The 20,736-nt window shown below is 40.4% G+C and overlaps 1 protein-coding gene across 1 annotated transcript in view; it reads right to left on the bottom strand.

Annotated features, from left to right (window-relative positions):
* The window catches only part of MCHR2 (melanin concentrating hormone receptor 2), a 32,366-nt gene extending 21,036 nt beyond the window's left edge, over positions 1–11,330 (bottom strand). The window contains exons 1-2 of the mRNA XM_054196483.1: positions 11,046–11,330; positions 1,005–1,105 (exon numbers count right to left, since the gene is read on the bottom strand). Coding sequence (XP_054052458.1) covers positions 1,005–1,105; positions 11,046–11,330 — 386 coding nt within the window. The remainder of the gene's footprint in view (positions 1–1,004; positions 1,106–11,045) is intronic.
* Between the last annotated feature and the right edge of the window lie 9,406 nt (positions 11,331–20,736).

Here is a 20,736-nt window from a genome sequence, read left to right as displayed (position 1 = left end):
TTTCAAGGGAAGTTTACCAAAGGTCAAGGGCTGACAGACACTTAGTTCTAGATTGGCCTTTGGAAATCTTGCCTTTAGCAGCACAGCATGTAGCGGTGGAGTCCATCTATTAATCCTTGTGGAGTGTGACGTCTATTATTTTATGCTGTCATAATTCTTAATGTTAAATTTGCTTTGAAGATAAAAGCCACTTTTTCAAGATACATGCTTATGGATTTCAAGTTTGTGGTAGCATCAGCCACTTGACAGCAAATTCTTTATTATATAGAAGAAGTAATATCTTGTTAAAATTAAGAGACTAGAAGGTATTTTCTTGCATAAAGGATGTCTGGGTCAGATTTTATGACCCAAAAAATTTTAGCAACTTCAGCAATTTTACCTTCTGAGAATACAACAAAAATACCTTGAGGTATTAATTCCTGTCATGTGAGAATCCTTGACTGGCACTAAGACCCTTGTTGCCAGAAGAAAGGTGATGCTGGAAAGAAGCAATGAGTTCTAGGAAGCTGCTCTAAATGGACAAAAGTTAGATAGAGTTTTGCTATTAAAATAATATGAGGTAGAAGTGTAGTTTTTAAAGGAGAAAAAGACTATATTTCAACTGATCTTAAAAGCATTTTGTAAAACATTGTAATGTCTGGCTACTACCATAACTACAGTTTGAAGGTCAGTCTAGCTTTTACAAGTGCCCCTGTGGGAATATTGCTACCAGTTATAATGGAAGCCAGGGAAGAAGGCATGTATTTTGGTTTCCTTGAATATGTTTGACATCAATCATGCGCTTAAGTGTTTTCTCACAAGAGAAAAGGCTAAGCAGGAGTACATTACTGCTATCTGTAGTCATGATTTAATTTTTTTTTTAATGAGAAGTAAATGTCAATGACTAAACGAAACACGAAAAACTTCCTATCCTTGTCTTTGCTGGGCAAACCACTTCCTTAGTTTAGTCATATTTCATTTTTTTCAGCGATAAATCTTATTGCAAAATGTATTCAATTCCATACCTTATTATTGTGAACACAATGAGGATATTTCCAACTAAGCCTGTTGAACAGATTATCCCAATCAGAGAGGGAAGGATGATTGTCTCTGCAGCACTGATCACCTGGTAATGGTGCCACCCACTCCAAGATCTGTTAAACAAGCCTGGTGTACCATTCTGACAGGAAGGCTGAAATTCACTCATTCTTCAGCGACTTTAGGACTTAGTTCTGTAGTAACAAGAGAAAATAATTTATTCATGGACTAATCATTTGAATACCATTGTTTAAGTTTGTTATCTAAGTGTACATTGCTGTTTAGTGATCATCTGCATTTCATAAAAACCTTTGACCAAAATATTTTATACATTCAGGATTGGATATAAAAGGACTGGGTATTGTTTTTTTCAAAATGAAACCTGTGCTGTAATAACTCCATTATAATTTAAAGAATTTTGTAATCTTCCCAGACACACCATTTTAGAGTCACAGTGCTTATTCTGCTCTCAGAAAGCCCACTGTCCACTTTTTCTCTTGGCTGGGGTGGTCCCGGTAGGCAAGAAGTTGAACACAAGCCGTCAACGTGCCCGTGCAGCAAAGAAGGTCAACAGCACCCAGTGCTGCATTAGGCAGAACATTACCAGCAGGACAACAGAGATGATTCTTCCCCTCTACTTAGGCTTGGTGACACATCTGCAGTGCTGGATCCAGGTCTGGATTCCCAAGTACAAGACAGACAGGGACTTACTGGTGGGCCGTGAAGTTAGTGAAGGGACAGGTGCACCCGGCATATGAGAGCCAGAGAGGGCTGGGCTTGTTCAGCCTGGAGAAGGCTCAAGGGGAATCTGAGCAATGTGTGTTAGTACTTGGTTTCAGGGGAGAGAAGATGCAGGAGCCAGACTCTTCTCAGTGGTGCCCAGTGGTAGGACAAGAGGTAATGGGCACAAACTGAAACACAGGAAACTCCACCTGAACACAAGAAAGAAATTTTCCCTGTGCGGATGGTCAAACCCTGGACTCAGATCGCCCTGAGAGATTGTGAAGCCTCCACATACCTCCATCTCTCTGAATATCTCTTAGACATGTTAAAAATCCCCAACTGAATGTCGCCCCAAGCAAACTGCTAGAGAAGACCCAGCTTTGAGAAAGATGTTTGATTAAGTGATCTCCAGAGATCTCTTCCTACCTCACCTGTTCTGTCATTTCTTGAATATGTGAAATATGAGGCAATGGTGTTAAATCTAAGCTTTTTATGCAAAATCACCTCTAATCTCGTGTGTCCATTTTGAGATGCCCGAAGCTACAAGAAACCTATAGTTTTCTCAGCTATATGTTGTACTTGAGGACAAAGCCATTGTTGGAGATGCACATAGGCCATTTCTTCAACAGCTCCAGCTGTTGCAGCAAAACTATCTGTCTTCTACCCAATACAGTCGCTTTCCAAAATACACTGAACAAAATCAGTCTTTACCTTCAAGATTCTTAATTGTCTGGATATGCAATCCTATATTTCCTTAAGTAAAGATGGTATATTTCTCCTTAGATCGCTTTCCCCCACCAGTTCACCCATGCAACTGCAGCCCGAGTCTCTGCTTTATTTGCCTAGTGCAACTTCAGGCTGGCAGGATCTGAACAAATATATAAAGGCACTCTGCTCAAAATAATTTAGTAAGCCCTGCTGAGAGCCCAGCAACTTCGGATAAGGCACTGAAGAACAATACAGCCCTGCAGTTACACCTGTACCCAACTTTAAAAAACAGTAAATTGAAAGGCAGATCATACTTGCGTATTTTTAATCCTAATTTGAGACAAATTTACATCTGTAGAAAATTTGATGTTTATTTCAGTAAATATGGTATCCTGAAGCAAAATTGCAGCCTCGGATGAAGTAAAAAAATCCTTTATATAATGTAAAATTCCCTTATGCATTTGAGAATAAAATTACCCTTTTAACAGATTTTTAGTCTTTACGGGAGGATGAGTCATTGGTCTTCGATAATATCAAATTAACAGTAGCAGGTTTCTGCTGTTCAAGATACAAGTGACGCAGTGGGTGATAAATCCTTAATTTACTTGCCAAAACCAGGGGGTCTGGGAGGCTACCAGAAATAGGAAAAACTAATAAAAATAAAATGCAGTGACAGATTTTTTTAAAATCTATTTTAAAAACAAGCGGTTTCCTGTTGTTTACAGAGAGGCAACTTACCTGCATCAATATGTTCCCTCAGTACAAATAAGGGAGTAATTTTTACACGCTTATAATGCATTTAAGTCAAAGACCACTAAGAACTTCTTTAGAAGCTTCATGTTTCACAGCAAAGCCATGATGTAGGAAAGTATCTCTTGATGGTGAAGTTTGATCTGTGCCATATGAAGCTGGAGTGAATGGCATGTGGTCACACAGTTACTTGTATTGGTGAAGATAAATGGCTCCCTCGGTGAAAATAATTTCTCTTCACAAATATACTTGAAACCATTCCTTACTAAGGCATTTACAGGATACATTAGAGGTGTGATTATTACCTGTATTATAGCAAAATCACATACCTTTCAAGAATTAAAAAAATGGAAAACTCAAAATGGGTTCTGTTATTGGTGTAACCTCCCATTCTCAGTGAGCGATTGATCCAATGGTCATTTAATAGTAAAAAGATACACTGGGCTAAAAAGAAAATTGTGCGCGTTTAGTGCTTAGTTTCTATGAAGTGAGTGCTACCTTGTTTGTAAAAATGGCAGATGAGAATCTTTCAGCCAATAAAAAAATCATATTTCTTTCTGTTTGAAAGTATAAGATCAGCACTTCATGAAAGAATTGGGAAAAGAATAAGCTTTTAGTTTAGTAAATAGAGTGTCAAATATAACAGACCGACTTTAAAGCTAATAAACCCTTCTGTTTTTTTAACTCTCTCATTCGATTTATTAAAGAGCATTATTTTAGTACTTGCCTCCAAAATTATTGTCATCATTCACCCTTTAAATTTCAGCTGGGGAGTAGAAAAAAAACCTTATAATTTAATTAACATCATCCCTGAAAGGACAGACTGTTCAAAAGTGTATCATCAGCTTTTTTCAGTGACAAAATGTAAAAGCTAAAATATGCTCTCTGAAGCTTCAAGTTTTTAATACATCTGTTAGGTGTCCGCATTTCCTCTGATAAGCTATTACTGTACACAAATGGAGTGCTGAGTCAGTAAGAAAAACATCTTAGCCAACCTAAGTTCAACTATCAAAGCAAAACCCATATAGTCAGCGTTGTGAAGATAAATACAGGGACGTCTTCTCATGGGCCCTAATGATCTAGTAGCATAATTCTTTCTTGTACCTCACTTCCTACAAACTCTGGCAAGGAAATAAACTCTTCCAAGTGTAGCAAGACCTATGATGGGTCTGTAAATCAGGGTAACATACTGAATCATAGAATCATTTTTGTTGGAAAAGACCTTTAAGATCATCGAGTCCAACCATTAACATAACACTGCCAAGTCCACCACTAAATCATGTCCCTAATACAGATGTTTACAACCCATCCTGTCATTCCCCTATGAAATGACAAGTTACCATCTGCAGCAAAATTAACAAAACTCCGTTACATTAAGAAATAGAATTACAGGGAAAATTCAAACCAGTAACTTTTCACCACTTAAGGTCACAGAAACCAGCTGCACACAAATTCACCATGACAGTGACACAAATTCACAAACCCCAAAAGCTGAGAAAAGAGGAAGCTGGCTCCTTGGTTGCTTAAGCATGGAAGAACAGATATTTAGGACATGGAGTAGGGCTTCTTCTTGAGGTCTGGATCAAACCAGCTAATGGAACTGAGTAAAAAAACTTCCAGGGATGGGGCTTCCACCACCTCTCTGGGCAACCTGTTCCAGTGTCTCACGACCCTCATGGTGAAGAACTTCTTCCTAAAGTCCAATCTGAATCATCCCAACTCTAGTTTTAATCCATTCCCTCTAGTTCTACCATTACCCGACATCCTAAAAGGTCCCTCACCAGCTTTCTTGTAGGCCCCCTTAAGATACTGGTAGGCCACTATAAGGTCTCCTCGGGGCCTTCTTTTCTCCAGACTGAACAACCCTGACTCTCTCAGTCTGTCCTCATAGGAGAGGTGCTCCAGCCCTCTGATCATCCTCGTGGCCCTTCTCTGGACATGTTCCAGCACGTCCATATCTTTCTTGTAGTAGGGGCTCCAGAATTGGACGCAGTACTCCAGGTGGGGTCTCACAAGAATGGAATAGAGGGGGACAATCACCTCCCTCGACCTGCGGGTCACGCTTCTCCTGATGCAGCCCAGGATACCATTGGCTTTCTGGGCTGCTAGTGCACACTGACAGCTCATGTTGAGCCTCTTGTCTACCAGCACCCCCAAGTCCTTTTCTTCAGGGCTGCTCTTAAGCCAGTCACTGCCCAGCCTATATTGGTGCTTGGGATTGCCCCAACCCAGATGGAGGACCTTGCACTTGGTCTTGTTGAACTTCATGAGGTTGGCATGGGCCCACCTCTCCAGCCTGTCAAGGTCCCTCTGGATGGCATCCCTTCCCTCCAGCGTGTCAGCCACCCCACGCAGCTTGGTGTCGTCGGCAAACTTGCTGAGGGTGCACTCTATGCCACTGTCCATGTCGCTGATGAAGTTGTTAAACAAGACCGGTCCCAGTACTGATCCTTGAGGGACTCCACTTGTCACTGGCCTCCACTTGGACATGGACCCATTGACAGCCACTCTTTGGGTGCGGCCGTCAAGCCAGTTCTTTATCCACTGAAAGATTTGCATAGAACAGTTGTGATTCTTAACGAGTGTTGTTAAGATTTTTCCTGTATTCATACAGGAAATACATATATTTCATTTCCTGGTTTTGACCAGTTACACTACTGGAGTGTTTATACAAGTTGGCTAATTTAAATTCTTCTATATAGATGTGTTTCTTGTTAAGTATCGTATCTGTTACTAAGCAGTTCATAGGCTTAAAACAGATGGGATTTATACCATGAATTTCTTCCTCCTCATAACTGCCAGGGACTATTACAGGAGTGAGTACATACTAACCCTGATTTGGTTTTAGTAACACAACACGCTTTTACTAGAGGCAAAATCAATGGAGGAGAATAGCTTCTTCTATCTATAATTTATGCATCCTGAAGGAATAATTCTTGGCAACAGCTTAATGAAATAAAAAAAAAAAATAAAATCACCTTTTCATTCAGTTCCATCCTGTTACAGACTGACTCCCACGTGGAAAAAGTCACCTGTAGAACTTGACTACTGTTTGACTTAGTGACTATTCTCACTTTCTGTGGTGCCTTTGACATGCTCAGATTTTGTCTGAAGGGCACAGTCACATCTTGCTGTTGCAAGGTTCTGCAGTTCAGCACCGAGTTTAGCATTAAATTGGAATGTTTTGAGTTGTTTAATTAGGGAAAAGTGTATTTCGTCTCATTGCTTTTTGATCTGCTGTCTAGAAAAACTAGAAGATGTGGATTTAATTCTTGCTTCTGCCACCAGTTCAGTGCATGACCTCAGGCATGTTTGTTATATCCTTTGTTGCTCAGCTAGTCCATCTGCAAAACGCAGACAGTTATGAAGTTTTTCTCACACCTCGGTAAAGTGATAAAAGATCCAGAGACAGAAGATATTCTCTATACTGGTATTCGATCTACATCTTACCAATATACTATAGTCTCAATTACAGTGTTGCATAGTCATAAGGGCTTTACTAAAGAGTGGGAAAACCTGAGAGTAATGGGTGCAACCTGTGCTTCCACAGCGCAACCATGAGCTCTGCTTGTGGGCACTTTTTTGCCTAGTCATAGACTGCGAGTTCTGAAGTAGTTCTTTGATTTTTATTCCTTATTAAAATAAATAAATGCCTACATGACTATTTATATTATCCTGCTTGATCAAATATCACTTAAAGCTCTGAGTATATTTATATTTCACATTAGGGAATTCATTGATTCTTCTTCATACAGAACTGTAAACTTCCCTTTCTCGTAACTCTAAGCCAATTACTGTTCATTTTGATTACAACATTTATTACTTATGGGACATTTCTGATTATCCATTTCTTAAAAGAAGTGTAAGATTAAATTCCAGCCAGCTTCTAAGGCATTTAGAAGTACCTCAGTATTCTTGAAAATGAGGCCTCCGTGCTTGAACACACAACATTAAAAAGAAGACAAAAGAAGAAACTCTGGTGATTCCTACAGCTCAATTGCGACAACTTCTGGCACAAAAAAAAGCTACTTCCAGGAAAAGACAGAGGTAACCCTACCAGAGAACTCATTAGATTTCTACCAGATATGAATATGTATAAGTAGCTTGTTTTAGTTAATTTCTCTCTTGTGTGGCAGATTGTCTCCTCTCTAGTACATTGTATCTCTATTTACAATTTGAATTGACTCTCTTTAAACCAATATACGACTTGAAAGTATTACCATCAGAGTGTAAAGAAAATAAAAGCTACCCATAGATTGGAAGAGGACAGCCTTTAATTAGATAACAACATATTTGGGACGTTTGGAATTAGGGCAAACTTCTTGACATTCAATATCTTGGATAAGTATCTTGCAAGAATCTATTTAAAACTAGATACTAATTCCAGATGTTCTCTTAGATTTGTTTTCTTTGTTCAACTGTAAAGGACTCATAAGAACTAACACTTTGATATTTATTGGAAAATATGCTTATTGCTTTTAGAGTGACCTCCTCTAGTAATTATTTTTTCTCAGTTAGGAATGATTGTCAGCCATCTGGTAACTTTTGTGAAGTAATACTGTTCGGGAAGTGCAGGATGTTGAGTACAAGTAGATAAAGAATGATATTCAGCATCTTTTGGGAAGCTGGAAGTGGAACGTAGTATTCTGGTTTTGAGGCACCCGTTCAAAGCTTGTGGAGTTTACACAATACAAAAGAAAACAAAACTTAAAAGAGAATGAATGAAGAAGAAAGAAGGAAGAGAGAAAGGGGAAAGAAAGGGAAGAGGGAAAGGAAAAGAGCCCTGAGCTGACAAGTCTCAAGAGCAGAAATTTAAAATTTACGCAAAGTTTTTTGAAGCCATTACATAAGAATGTGGGACATCCAGAAATCCTCGGGTTTCTGAATCTGTTCAGAAGCCTGCTCAAGGGAGCAAGTGAAAACACTGATGATATTTACTATATCCACTTCAAGATGAGATCACTAAACTGACTTCACAAAGGCTTGTTGATGAGGCAATAAAGGTGGATAACAGTTAACTGGTTATTTGTCTAAGGTTGTTGTCCAAGGAGATGACTGTGATTTGTGCTGAGATATGCTATTCAGCCTGCTTTTGATTAACCTTTTCATTATCTACTTCTGAAATATTGAAACACCTTAATTACTTCCCTTCTTATGCTTCCTCTGGCATTTGTGAAGATTTCACTGTTAAAGCTTCCGAAAAAAATCCTGCCTACAAATTGTTTAAAATAAGTATGTTCTGAGCACTGTCTCACCTGGTCATCTTCCACCTAAATAAAACTGTTGCCTTGTATCATAGATCAGTTTAAATAGGTATGCTAGGACTGATGATGATGGGACACTGCTATGTAAATAAGAGTGTCCTGACATGGTTCCCTTGGAAAATTTGCGGACTGTTTGCTGTGAGCAGTGTGCCATATGTTACACGGCAAGGGGTAATTCTTTAAGCAAAGTGAACAGCAACTGTGGAATGGGTCAATTTAATTTGCTGATACAAGTGTCAGAGAAATACCAGTTTACCTGTGTATCAACCATGCCCTTCTTGCAAATGATATTTTTCTTCTCTCTAGGAAGAAATGAAATGAAATGAAATGAAATGAAACGAAATGAAACGAAACGAAATGAAATGAAATGAAATATAAAATAAAATAAAATAAAATAAAATAAAATAAAATAAAATAAAATGTACGAGATTGTTCACAAAGAGGGCTGGGTTGTACTAACAATTGGGTGAGGGTAGCTGTGTTCAAATGAAGAGCCAAGGACAAGGGAAGTAATTAAGCAGAGATCAGGGAAGTAACTAAGCAGAGATCTACCTACTTGGCCTAAGAACTGAAGAAGAAATTTGGACCACAGAATATCTGCCTCAGTTGTGCAAAGCATCGCTGAGACAGGTCCGTCCACCATCATGCAACAAACCCATCTGCACCATGATGACAAGACCAGTTGCTGGAAATGCAAGGTAAATGTTACTGCTTAGATTATCCATTTATATCCATGGAGGCTGAAGAATTTGAAGCAGCACATGTTTAAACAGTTTATATGGCTTTTTATAGGAGTGGATATAGGATACTTCCCAGTACTTGGACATAGTACTAAGTTTCAGAATGAGAGATCAACTGGACACCAAGTTAAATGAGAACGAAGAAACATTAATCTCTGGCCTGCTTAGGGTCTATCCTGCTATTTTCACCCACTGGGATGTTATCATAGAACCGGGAGAATTACTACTTATGCTTCCTCTATATTCCCCTGTTTCATTACACATACAGCTCCACTGTATCTTTGCCCCCACATAACCTATACGATGGATGAAAATTCAAGACCAGGTCATAGCTAAGTGATATCACATTTCCTTGTCAAGTATAATCTTCTTTGGTCTTTCTGTGTGGTGCACTGCCTAACACCAGGAGAGATAAGAAACTTTCTGGCTGTTCTTTACTTACAACAGACTCTCTTTGCCTTTTCTTGGCTTCCTATGCAGTCTACTGCCCGCACACTTGTATCAGAGATAACTGCAGAAAATCTGGGTTTATACTTTTTCATGAACACTCACCTAAGAGAACAGCTGTTACTTTCCAAACCACTATTGTAATCTTGATGTTGTCACCCAAAATAATAACCCTGGATAAACAAACCACTGTAGTGTAAACAAACTTCTAATCTACCCCTTTGACGGATTCTTTTTTTTTTTTTTTTTGTGAGGAGGGACTGTAACAACAGAAACTTAGAAAATACTGAAAGTGACATTTTTGTTGAGTTATAGAATTTTAATGACATCGTAGCAGAAGTTCTGCTTGGAGTTTTCTATGTAAGGCCAACATAAATTCAATAAGAGAACTGCTTCCACAGCATTTTCCAGTAAACTCCTTAGCTGGCATGACAAAGCAGATGTTTATTTCTGTAATTCTGATGAATGAACCTGAGGTAAACTGTTAAGGGAAGGTATTTTTCTTCACATGGTATGACTTGACTTCACATGAGTCTGATATCAAAATGCAAGAAAAAAAGGCAGAGTGTCAGGAGAAAGGCTATTTAAACTCAATAGTCCCATCTGATTTTTAACCCCTATTTTAATGCTTGAAGGTTATGTTGCACCATAGCCTTTAAAACCCCCCTCTACTTTTCATTTTTGACTCAATTTCTGCTGCAAATGAAAGATATATGTGTCTTCTTCAATAAACATGAGGCAATGAATGACCAGCAGAAAAGGTCATTTTGACTCATTCCAATGAGCAGGAAAGACTGGAAAAATAGAATTCTTTTAAAGAGTTGAACTGCTGACTTAAAACATAGCTGTCATATCACACAAATATTTTCTTAGCCTTCCTATTTTCTTTCTAAAGCCACCATCCAAAGCACTTTGCCTTAAATAATGCCACGGCATCTTTCTCTCCAAGGATGGCTTGGAGAAATACTGAGTTTCATTGTTCTCCCAGGCAGCTCACCTTCTGTGCCATTTACTGAAGGCACACGCACACCTTCCCACTGAAGGCAAGCATCAATCCAAAAGTGGAATTTTTAACTTTATTTTTTTAAATAAAAAAAAACCAAACAAACCAAAAACAAAACCAAGCAAACCAAAAAAAAAAAAAAAAGGGAAAAAGAAAGAAATCCCTCACGGCTGACAGCACACAGAGCACAAAAGTTCAGAAAATTGCAGCATCCTCCGTCCGGCATCTCCCCCCGCCCCCCCCCGCTCCCCCCCTCAGCCCCGCACGGCGCTCCCCGTGAGAGCGCCTTCCCTCTCCCCGCAACCCCCCTGCGGAGCCGCCCCGCCGCTCGGCACCGGGAGGCGGGAGCAGCGCGCGGAGCCCCGCCGCCCCGCTCCCGCAGCGCCCCGCCACCTGCCTCCCGCAGCGCCCCGCAGCCGCGCTCCCGCGGAGCCCCGCGGTCCGGCTACCGAGGCGCTCCGCCCCGCCACACCGCTCCCGCAGCGCCCCTCCATCCCGCTCCCGCGGAGCCCCGCTGCTGCTCTCCTGCAGCGCCCCGCGTCCCAGCTCCCGCAGCATCCCGCCATCCCGCTCCCGCAGCCCCCCGCGTCCCGGCTCCCGCGGTGTCCTGCCATCCCTCTCCCGCGGAGCCCCGCTGGCCCTCTGCCGCAGGACTTCGCCACCCCTCTCCCGCAGCATCCCGCCATCCCGCTCCCGCGGAGCCCCGCTGCCCCTCTCCTGCAGCGCCCCACCACCCGGCTCCTGCAGCGCCCCACCATCCCGCTCCCGCAGTTCCCCGTGTCCCAGCTCCGCAGCGCTCCGCCACCCGGCTCCCGCGGAGCCCCGCCGCCCCGCTCCGCCACGGCCCCGCCGCCCCGCTCCCGCGGAGCGCCGCCGCTGCGGTGTCCTGGGGTCCCCGGCTTCTCGCCAGTCCCGCCGCGAAGAGAGCAGCCCGCTGAAGCGGAGGGGTCAGCGCTGCCCCCCGCGTCCCCTGTGGCAGAGCTCACCTGCGGCCGTGCTCCGCTCCCATCCACGTCTGAATCCGGACCCGCCGCTCCGTCACGCAACATTCGGCGGAACACGAGGGAACAGCCTGTTAGACTCAACACATCGCCGGCGGCTGTGCCCGTCTCCAAATGCTTACAGAAATGTTAAAGATATAAAAAAACCCAACCCAACCCAGCACCATAGTTACCCTGGAGAAAACAAACAAACAAACTCCACTCTGAAAGGAGTTTGAAGATCACAGGAAAATATGATGCCTATTTTACCACCTACTCCGAGTTCCGCAGCACTTACATCTTCACGGTTTTAAAACCCCCTGACTTCTCAGGGAATCCTTAAGAAACAGGAAGGAAGGACAGGGAAATGGCCATCATGTCACAATGATTGTCCAAGAACCCTGGCAGTCGCTGAGCTACATTAAAACAGAAATGGCCAGACAGCTCTGGTTCAGGCTTTTCAAATTATAACATCTGGTTCTGGTTCTGTTATGCAAAGGTAGTGACCTAAATATATTTTTTTTAATTCCTTGTCTCACATAAGTTTGTGAATATGTGCTTTGTTTTAACTGTATAGTTAGTCCTTTTTTTGGTAGTAAATTTTCATAGTATATATGCAATAAATACCTGAATGAAAGACCCTTGAAAGCAAGACATCACAGCATTGTCGTGTTGACAACAGGTTATTGTCGCAGCTGCCTTTCACACTTAATTTTGGCAAAAATAATTTCAATTTTGGGGGAAATCTATTTTTGCTGAAATGTTCCTGACTTCTCTTATTTCAAAGACCCATCTCAGTTGACTAGGTTCAGAATCCACATCACCATTTCAGCTCCTGTAGACAAAAAACTCACCCCCAAATTCTGAATTATCTTTAAAAACCAGACACTCCCCCTATACCCTCTCTGAGAACTGCAGCTCACATAAGAATATAAGCAACATTAAATGTTTCAGTGGAGAAATGCATGAGAATGCACTAGAGAATAGCATGAGAAAGGCTACTAGAAAAAAAAAAATCAGTTTGGGAAACACCGCAAAATATAAGTTTTACACCCAAAAGGAAGAGAAAGCCTCAGTGGTGTATTCCTTAGCAATCTTGTGCTAAGCCCTGTGCTCTGGAAAGGAAAGGTTCTCAGGCTGCCGCCAGCTGCCATGCCCTGCCCATGGCTGAGTCTTTAGGTACCTTTAGGTGCCCCTGGCGCCCCTACGCCTCCTCAGATGCGCCAACATACATTAGTCTGGTTCTTGTCAAAATGATCGGAGTTAGAAAAGCTTGCTGTAAAAAGAGCTTAAATGGATTCCTCTCAATCTGACAGAACCAGCTGAGAGACTATAATGTGTAATTATACACATTGTACTTGCAGATCTGTGAGAATAGTAACCTCTGGCAAAAAAAAAAACCAAACCCAAACAAACCCCAGCACTGGTCAGAGTCCTCTGTGAAGAAAAATCCAAGGAAAACTGGGCAAATGTAGTCAGGCAGCCAAAACCGAGGACTGTTGTTCATATTTAGGGAGTGGAGATGTCTGTCTCAGGACATAGTGTCTTCAGAAGGGATTATGGGGGAAGGGGAGAGAGGAACGAGGGGCATCATCGAAAATCAAATAAACACAGGCTCTCGGGTGCAACAGGGCAGATAAGTGGCTAATACCATCCTTAGATATAGAAACATTAATACCGATAGGAAGGAGAGGAGGAGAGATACTATCTTTATTTGGTACAGGGAGTGCTGTGCCCTGTTCATGCTTTCACAGCACAGCAGAAATCACGGAAGATTTAAAAGCAAGATAAGAATTTCGAGACTGGAAAACCGGCACGTGGAGAGCGACAAGGAGGGGGGATGATTCTCTCTTCTTTAGCAAAGAAACGATTAGAAGCTTTTAATTTCATCAGTTTATAAATATCAACATCAGGAAAACAAAAAGTTTTAGCTGAAAAAGCTCTTTGTCCATCAGATGGCAATACAATTAAACTGACAGTCTGAAAAGTGAATTAGAGAAAAAACCACAGTGGAAATAAGACATCAATTTATAGCTAAGAGCTTGGCGGTTAGTAGTCATTGGAACAACTCACCAACTTGAAAGGTAGGTTCTGCAACACTGAAACCATTCTTAAAGCAGTTGAGATATTTTTCTGAAAGAGATATTCTTGCTCAAATGGGAATTAATTGCAAATAGTATGACTTGCAATGTTTTGCAATATTTTACAGAAGGCAGATGACAGCTCACAGTTTCTTTACTAGCTTTCTAACGCAAGAGCAAGCTGATGCAGTAGTTAGGAGGTACTTACCCCTTTGGATGCAGCTTTGAGTATGGATTCATATGTTTCGACTTTGCTGATAAAGTGGCAGAATGGAAATCTTTGGACTTGTGACAGTTTGTGATGCCGAGTACCTTAAAGCAAGTGAGGTGGGAGATATGAAAATACCTACTGAGAGGCGAATTGAGGCCAGGCTACCAGACAGCTTCCATGTCTTACCAAAAACTGTTACTGCTTTTCTCTTTTCTTCAGGCATGGTATAACTCAAGCAATTCTAAAAAAGCTATTCCTTTCAAAAGGAAAGCTTAAACCTCCAGAAAATTGCACCAAGATAAAATTAAGATCTGTCATTCTGTAAAGGTAGTAAACACACTGTTGATTGCTTACTGTGATAAAGCTCAAAATCTGGTAGCTTATTTTTCTTTCTGAAAGGCATTTTCTTGCCTTAATCATTATGTGCTCGTACATTACTTCATTTCTTTCTATTCTTAATCTTTAATAGGGACAATTGACAGTTGTTTTTGATTCATAACAACTTGACTCATAATCGGTGACATGCTGCAAAGTTAACAAATCCGTAACTGATCTGAGCTCCACACAAAACTTTGTATCTGGTTTGGGACAAGCAATGAAAAAAAAAGAACGGCTCTCAGATGAATTGGGGGATGTTTACCTGTAACAGAGCCATAACAGGAGTAAGTATTTTGAATTAAGATTTAGCTGCATCAGGGACTGGTACTCTGGACTCTCTACGTACTCATTGTTTCTCTTGCTCTCCTTTTGGTACAGTGAATTTTAATTATTTTGTGAGAACTCTAAGGGCATGAGGAGAAGATGGCAGAGGTCCCTGCTCAGAATACCCACGTGGTTAGGCCATGCTTATCACAAACTCCCTTGGGCAGCACAGATTAATTTATTCCTAGTCTACCAAATCCAGGAATGTTACCCAGCATCTCTGTGATCATAGAATTAATTTCATGATCATCATCTCTGCTTTCTAAAATAGGCAATTAAACCAGAAATTATTGCGGAGGTGGGGTGGAGGGAGAGCAAGGGATGGTGTTAGGAATACGCTTCATGGGTGGAGGCTGCTGCCTCCCTCACATGGGTGTCTGGAACCTCATTGCCTCAGAGAAGCAGGTGATAAGACCTTCTCTTTGGCACGTCTGGCTTCTGTAGCTTCTGGTTTTGACACAGAGCTTTCCTCACGTGGTGCATGGAAACCTTATAGGATAGTCTATGAGGGAAGTTGTGACCTTTCTGTGAATAATCCATGTTTTTGTGAATGCACTAGCCTGAGAAATGGTTAAGAAGAAAGTTAATTAAAAAAAAACAAAAAAGAAAAAAGAATTTGACTTAAAATTTTCCTCATGGCTGAAGTTCAGCTAAAGGCTTCCGCTTTTTCTAAGGTTATCTATTGGTATATTGACAGAACAGCCTCATATTAATTTGCTATAAGCTTTTTCTCCCCCTCGAAGTATTTTCCCTTGAAACAGCCTTTCTTTGAAAGAAAAATGGGTTTCTATGTATACCCTTTGGTTTTGGTCCTAGTCTTTAGGTCTCGCTCACTGGCATTTCAGTAGTCAATGGCAAACGTCACGTATAGTTCGCAGGAGTTTAACTTGCTTATTTTTTTCTCCCAAGGTGCTGAGATACTCCAGATTTTACTTCTCTGAAAACATCGTACCCTTCTTGGCCAGGATATTTTTATCAGGTTGGAGAAGGGGGCTGAAACATCTGCTTCTTCCTAAGGGACGACATGTTTGACACCCTGTTTCTTTGCAGAGACATTTCTACACAGAAGGAGGCTCGGACATTTCATAGCACATTCGGTGCAAAGCCTCAAATGCCCGCAATCTGCTTTCCCACTGCCCCACGCAAAGGGACTGCTAAGAGCAGAAACACAACACCCCACTGTTTCCACCTGCTGCCCTGAACACAAGTCCCTTCTTACCCGTGCGACACAGGCAGGATGCTTCACAGGGCTACACCAAATAACTACAAGGAGTCAATGCCACCAGGTGGTGCTGCTAAACGTAGTTTTCCACATCCTTTTTATCCCTGTGCGAAGCAAAGTAGTCTAAAGCTCCACCCGACAGCTACCTTGAGTTTGCTCCGTTGTGTGAAGAAGCCATTCTCTTTGGGCAGGAGAGAGCAGGGGAGTGTCATCTCTGCCTGCACGCCTGAGAAGAATCAATACCTGAGCCAAACTGCCTGATACGGGAGCTTTTTTGAAAGATGGAAAGCGCACACGCGTTTTAACCGCTGCTCTCCCAGACAAAGTAAACACATTTCACTGTTGCTTCTGCCAAGTCCAGCCAGGGTCCAGCCGTTACCTTCTCTTTGACAGTGAGGAGCAGCAATGAGTTTTGAACACCGAATTTGGAAAAAAGGTTGATAAAATATTTGTTAATAAGTTCCCCCTACCCAGATAGCAGTGTTCCACATAGAACTGATTTAGAGGGAAAACTGGAGGAACTGAGAGTAAAGACAATAGTTGCCACCTCTAGACAAAGTGCAGACTGCACTTTTTTGACTCTGCATTCTTGGGTGATTTCTTTACGTACTCCAATGTGCCTAAGAGTGAAAAAGCAATATAATCCCAGTGTTACAAAATAAATCTCCGTTTTACTCCCCAAGCTCTTTCTATCTGCAAAATATCTAATTGGAGAGAGCTATTATTAGTTCTGAAGTGTATGCTAGTATCATGTGAGATGAGAAGTATTTATTGAAAATACAGTACCAAATGTTAATAAATTCCTCTGTGCCCTTACCTTTTTTTTTTTTTATTAATGAATTGGTACTTCAAAATGTTTTGGGTCATTTGTACATTTCTTGAGGTAATGTTTTCACAGCAAGCAATTGCTTATTGCTTAAATCTGTATTTTTCATATTACCGTTGGCTAAAAGCAAGGGCACATTTTGTAAAAAAATGAATCTTTTCCTAGTGATCTTTTCTCAGAGCAAAGGTTCCAGAGACATTGAAAGATATTTTTATACCATCCTTAATATTTTCAGAGAAATATAAAAGGTCATTCAGGTATTCATTATACTGTTTGGGTTTTTTTTTCTCCTTCAAGTTGAATTTTCTTATTTATGCCTCAGATCATTTATGATCTTGTAGCCAAAGAGCTTGCAAGAAAGTGCATGGAAAGTCATGATTTTAGACTTGATGAGGCTATTTTCCTTGCTGACATGAAGTCAAAGATATATCCTCAGCATTTATTTACATACTTTCCTGCACAGCAGCAGTCATATATAACACAACTTCAGAGCCAAGCACTCTGGTGCTGTGCACAAGAAACATCATCTCCCCTTTGCCACTTTTCTTTTCTTTTTGGACTCATAAGTTTTTTTCATTATGTCTCTGTCTGGCAGTTTCGGGGAAGTTCCTTCTCAGAAGTTCTTGATTTATTTCTCTTTTTTTTCTTTTTAATGTTGGTTTTTATTTAAATTGGCAGTATGCTACTACTTCATGTTAGGCAAATCAGAACATACCTGGAAAATAAACAAGGCTCATGGAAAACAGGTCTGCAGCCTCTAAGAGAACCCCCTAGAGCCAGACCCACTTTATTTAACCATCTGTTCACCAGTTCACACAGTTTATGATCTCGGCTTTGGGGTACAACCTCTGTCTCCCCATCTGGCTATAGGCTGTGGCAGCAAGTTACCGTCTTCAGGTGAGCACACCGAAAACAACAATGTACAAGCATATTCTACCTGCTCACAAGCCTAACGAGACCCCATCTGCCACCATGACAGTGTTGTTCTGGTGGTGAGAAGGACTGATGAACAGTGCCAGTGTCAGTGCCAATGAGCAAACTCTTTATGAGCGTATTTATGATTTGCCCTCTTAATTTTAACCTTTCGCAGCATTGGGACATCTGTGGAGCAGGTGTCAGATGTTCTGTACAGTCAGCCCTTGCCAATGGAAACCAGGGTGACAACTGTTCTGTGCATGTGAACAAGGTCAAAATACGTATTTTTATGGGGGCTGTTACTTGGCTAGGCAAAATGCGCACATAGTTAAGTCTTTTTCATAAAAATAAAAGCAAGTATTTCCCTTCAAAACCCTCAGATATATCCCCGGACACATTATAAAGGAATTATGCTTTGCAGTCACACCAAGGTTTTGACTATGCTGCCGGTAAGTTCTTATCAGTTCCCATGACTGATGTAACAATCACCGACACAGTGGAACTAGTACAGGCTACAAATTCAAACTGGGAAAACTTTCAATTTGAACCAGTAGAGAGGCTAGAAAGCTATGACAATTCAATCTTTTTCAGTTGCATTTGTCTCGCTGAAATGATAAATTCCAGTGTACATCTAGGTCCTCCTTCCAGTGTATGCAGCTGATGTATTTAGAGATGTGTCTTATTAAACACCTGTTCCTAGCTAGAAGTGTATCCTTCTAATTGTCCTGCACTTAGTTTTATCAATCTCTTTCTTCTTCTCCACATTTATCTGTCTTAATTATTTTTTTAATGTTGAGCGATCTGAGAGATGCGAAATTTTCCGCCTTGATAAGGGATGTACACATTTCCACTTCTGCCAGCAGAGGTACGTGCATGACTGAGACCTAATGCCACCTCTGCAGCTTTCGTTTGTGACATCCAGCTCTTCTCAAGCGAAGGAATAAAGTAAGAATCAGAGTTGCCCAAGAATGCTGGGAGAACAAGGATAAAAGACTAACTCAAAATGAGGTGATAATGCAGGTATCACTCAGAAGGCGAGAGTCCACAAGAAAGCGTGCTCTACTGCCTTATACTGCAGTAGGAGAAGCGGAAGTTGTATACACAAAATTATGTATGTACAAATATGTATGGAGTTTGAATTAGCTAGGCACTTTGTGACATACGTTTTTCTGCACTGAAAATGCAGGAAGGTTCCTGCTCTGAACATTCTAGATCATTGTTGTTCTTCAAAACATCAAGCTACCACTCCTCCTTTAAGTTAGTTTCTAATGGAAGAGAATTGTGTTTGCCTATTGTGAATGACAGCATGAGACTCATATGGCCCCATTAGTTAGAAGAAATAATCAACAGTGTTAGGTACCAGTAGCTATTTTTAAGCACTCTAACAATGGCATCTTCAATCCTAAGGAAAAATTTTGAAAGGATCTTTTGAATAATGAGAACAGAAAAAGTATTTCTTCATCAGGAAAGTTCAGTACTTGTAGTTGCTGGCAACTACCATCAAAGATAAAATGCAATCATAATCATAATTGCATTTCAAACTTCATCTTGATGTGAGATCTGCAAGTCTTAGCAGTTAATAAGTTTTTAGGTTTTTATCTGCAGGAAACCGGAAAGTATTTCTTTTGAGTTCAGTGGATTTCTTCAAACCCATGGTGAAAATTTATTTTAAGAACAGTGAAACAATTTCTAACAAGTAGTACATGCTAGGATAGCTCTGCAGTCATTTAACTTTGCTGATGGATATTAACTTCCTTGATAAGAAATTCAGATTATATATAAATCTGGTAATGATAATTCATATCACTTCTAGGGGAAGGCAATTTATTTCAGTTCAGGAGCAAATTTTTTTCTTTAGACTACTTAAAATACAAATGTTTTGAAGAAATTACACTGTAACTGAAATATTCAGAATAAATAGTTCTCACACCTTCTCAGACTATTCCTAGAGAGTTTAAAGTTTAAAGAGATTTTAACATCCCCATTTCTTTATAACACCTCAGATAAAATATAAGATTTTTTAATACTAATCAGATTATAAAATATAAGATTTTAATACTAATAAGATTTTTTAATGTTAAAATATAAAGTAAAATGACAATATCACAAGTTCTTTTCAATTATATTGGTATCTTAGGTTGCAATGATTACTTTGGTAAAACATTGAGATTACTAATGACTAATTTTAGTCCTTCAAAATACTTTTATAACTACTACTGTATTAAAATGGAGCAGAATAAAATAGAAGACAGAAATATGGAGAACAAATGTGGTCATTCAACTATGTAGCTATTTTAGAAGAATAGGACAAATACTGGAGGATAAACACCTGTTAAGCCTTAAAGGTACGTAGAACATTTGTACATAGATTTAAAAAGTTACTGAAAAGCAAATTAATTGCTTCAGTAGCTTCCTCTATCTTCTGCAACTATGTGTTTTCCTTATACATTGTGATACCTGCCTCTTGGGAAAATCAGATCTATTGAGAAACCTTTCACATGTCTACAGAATACTCTCTTTTGTTGGTTGAACAAATTTAGTTCTTTCATTGAACCTTGTTGGCCATGTTTTCCAAACTACTTGCGGTTCAATGAATTGCCCCCAATGTGTGCTGTCTCCTTCCTGGCACTGAATGGAGCAGAAAGGGACCACTACTGAGAACAGGAGAAAAAAATACACTGCAAAATACACTATTTGCAGCTATACTAGGCAGACTGTATTTCACCTCTAAGCCAATCTATGATTTTATCAATTTGACACATTTTACTTGCAAAATAACTCAAAATAAACTAGAGCACTTTATTCTAAAATTAAATGCTCCAGTGCTGGCAATTAAGTGAGGTGTAACTGTTCTGCTCTAATCCAAAGAGATACTTAATTTCCAAAGTGAATTATACTAAACTGAATGAAGTCCACTTACACCACAATAAGCACAGCCTATACATGAAGTTAGACACAGTTAATTACAAACAGCTTCCAAATTGGGGAAGCTAAAGTGATTTTTTTGCCATGATGCATGATGTCATCATGATGACTGACCTCTGATTGTCAGGAACAAATGTAAGAAAACAAGGACTGCTAGGATACAAACAATCCCTGGCCATTTTCCTTTGGAGATACACACAAGTTCCTTTGGTAACTAGTTTG

This window comes from Rissa tridactyla, chromosome 3, assembly GCF_028500815.1.
Source record: "Rissa tridactyla isolate bRisTri1 chromosome 3, bRisTri1.patW.cur.20221130, whole genome shotgun sequence".
Lineage (NCBI taxonomy): Eukaryota > Metazoa > Chordata > Aves > Charadriiformes > Laridae > Rissa > Rissa tridactyla.
The sequence above is the reverse complement of the archived record's forward strand: the minus strand, read 5'-3'. Positions and strand labels throughout refer to the sequence as shown.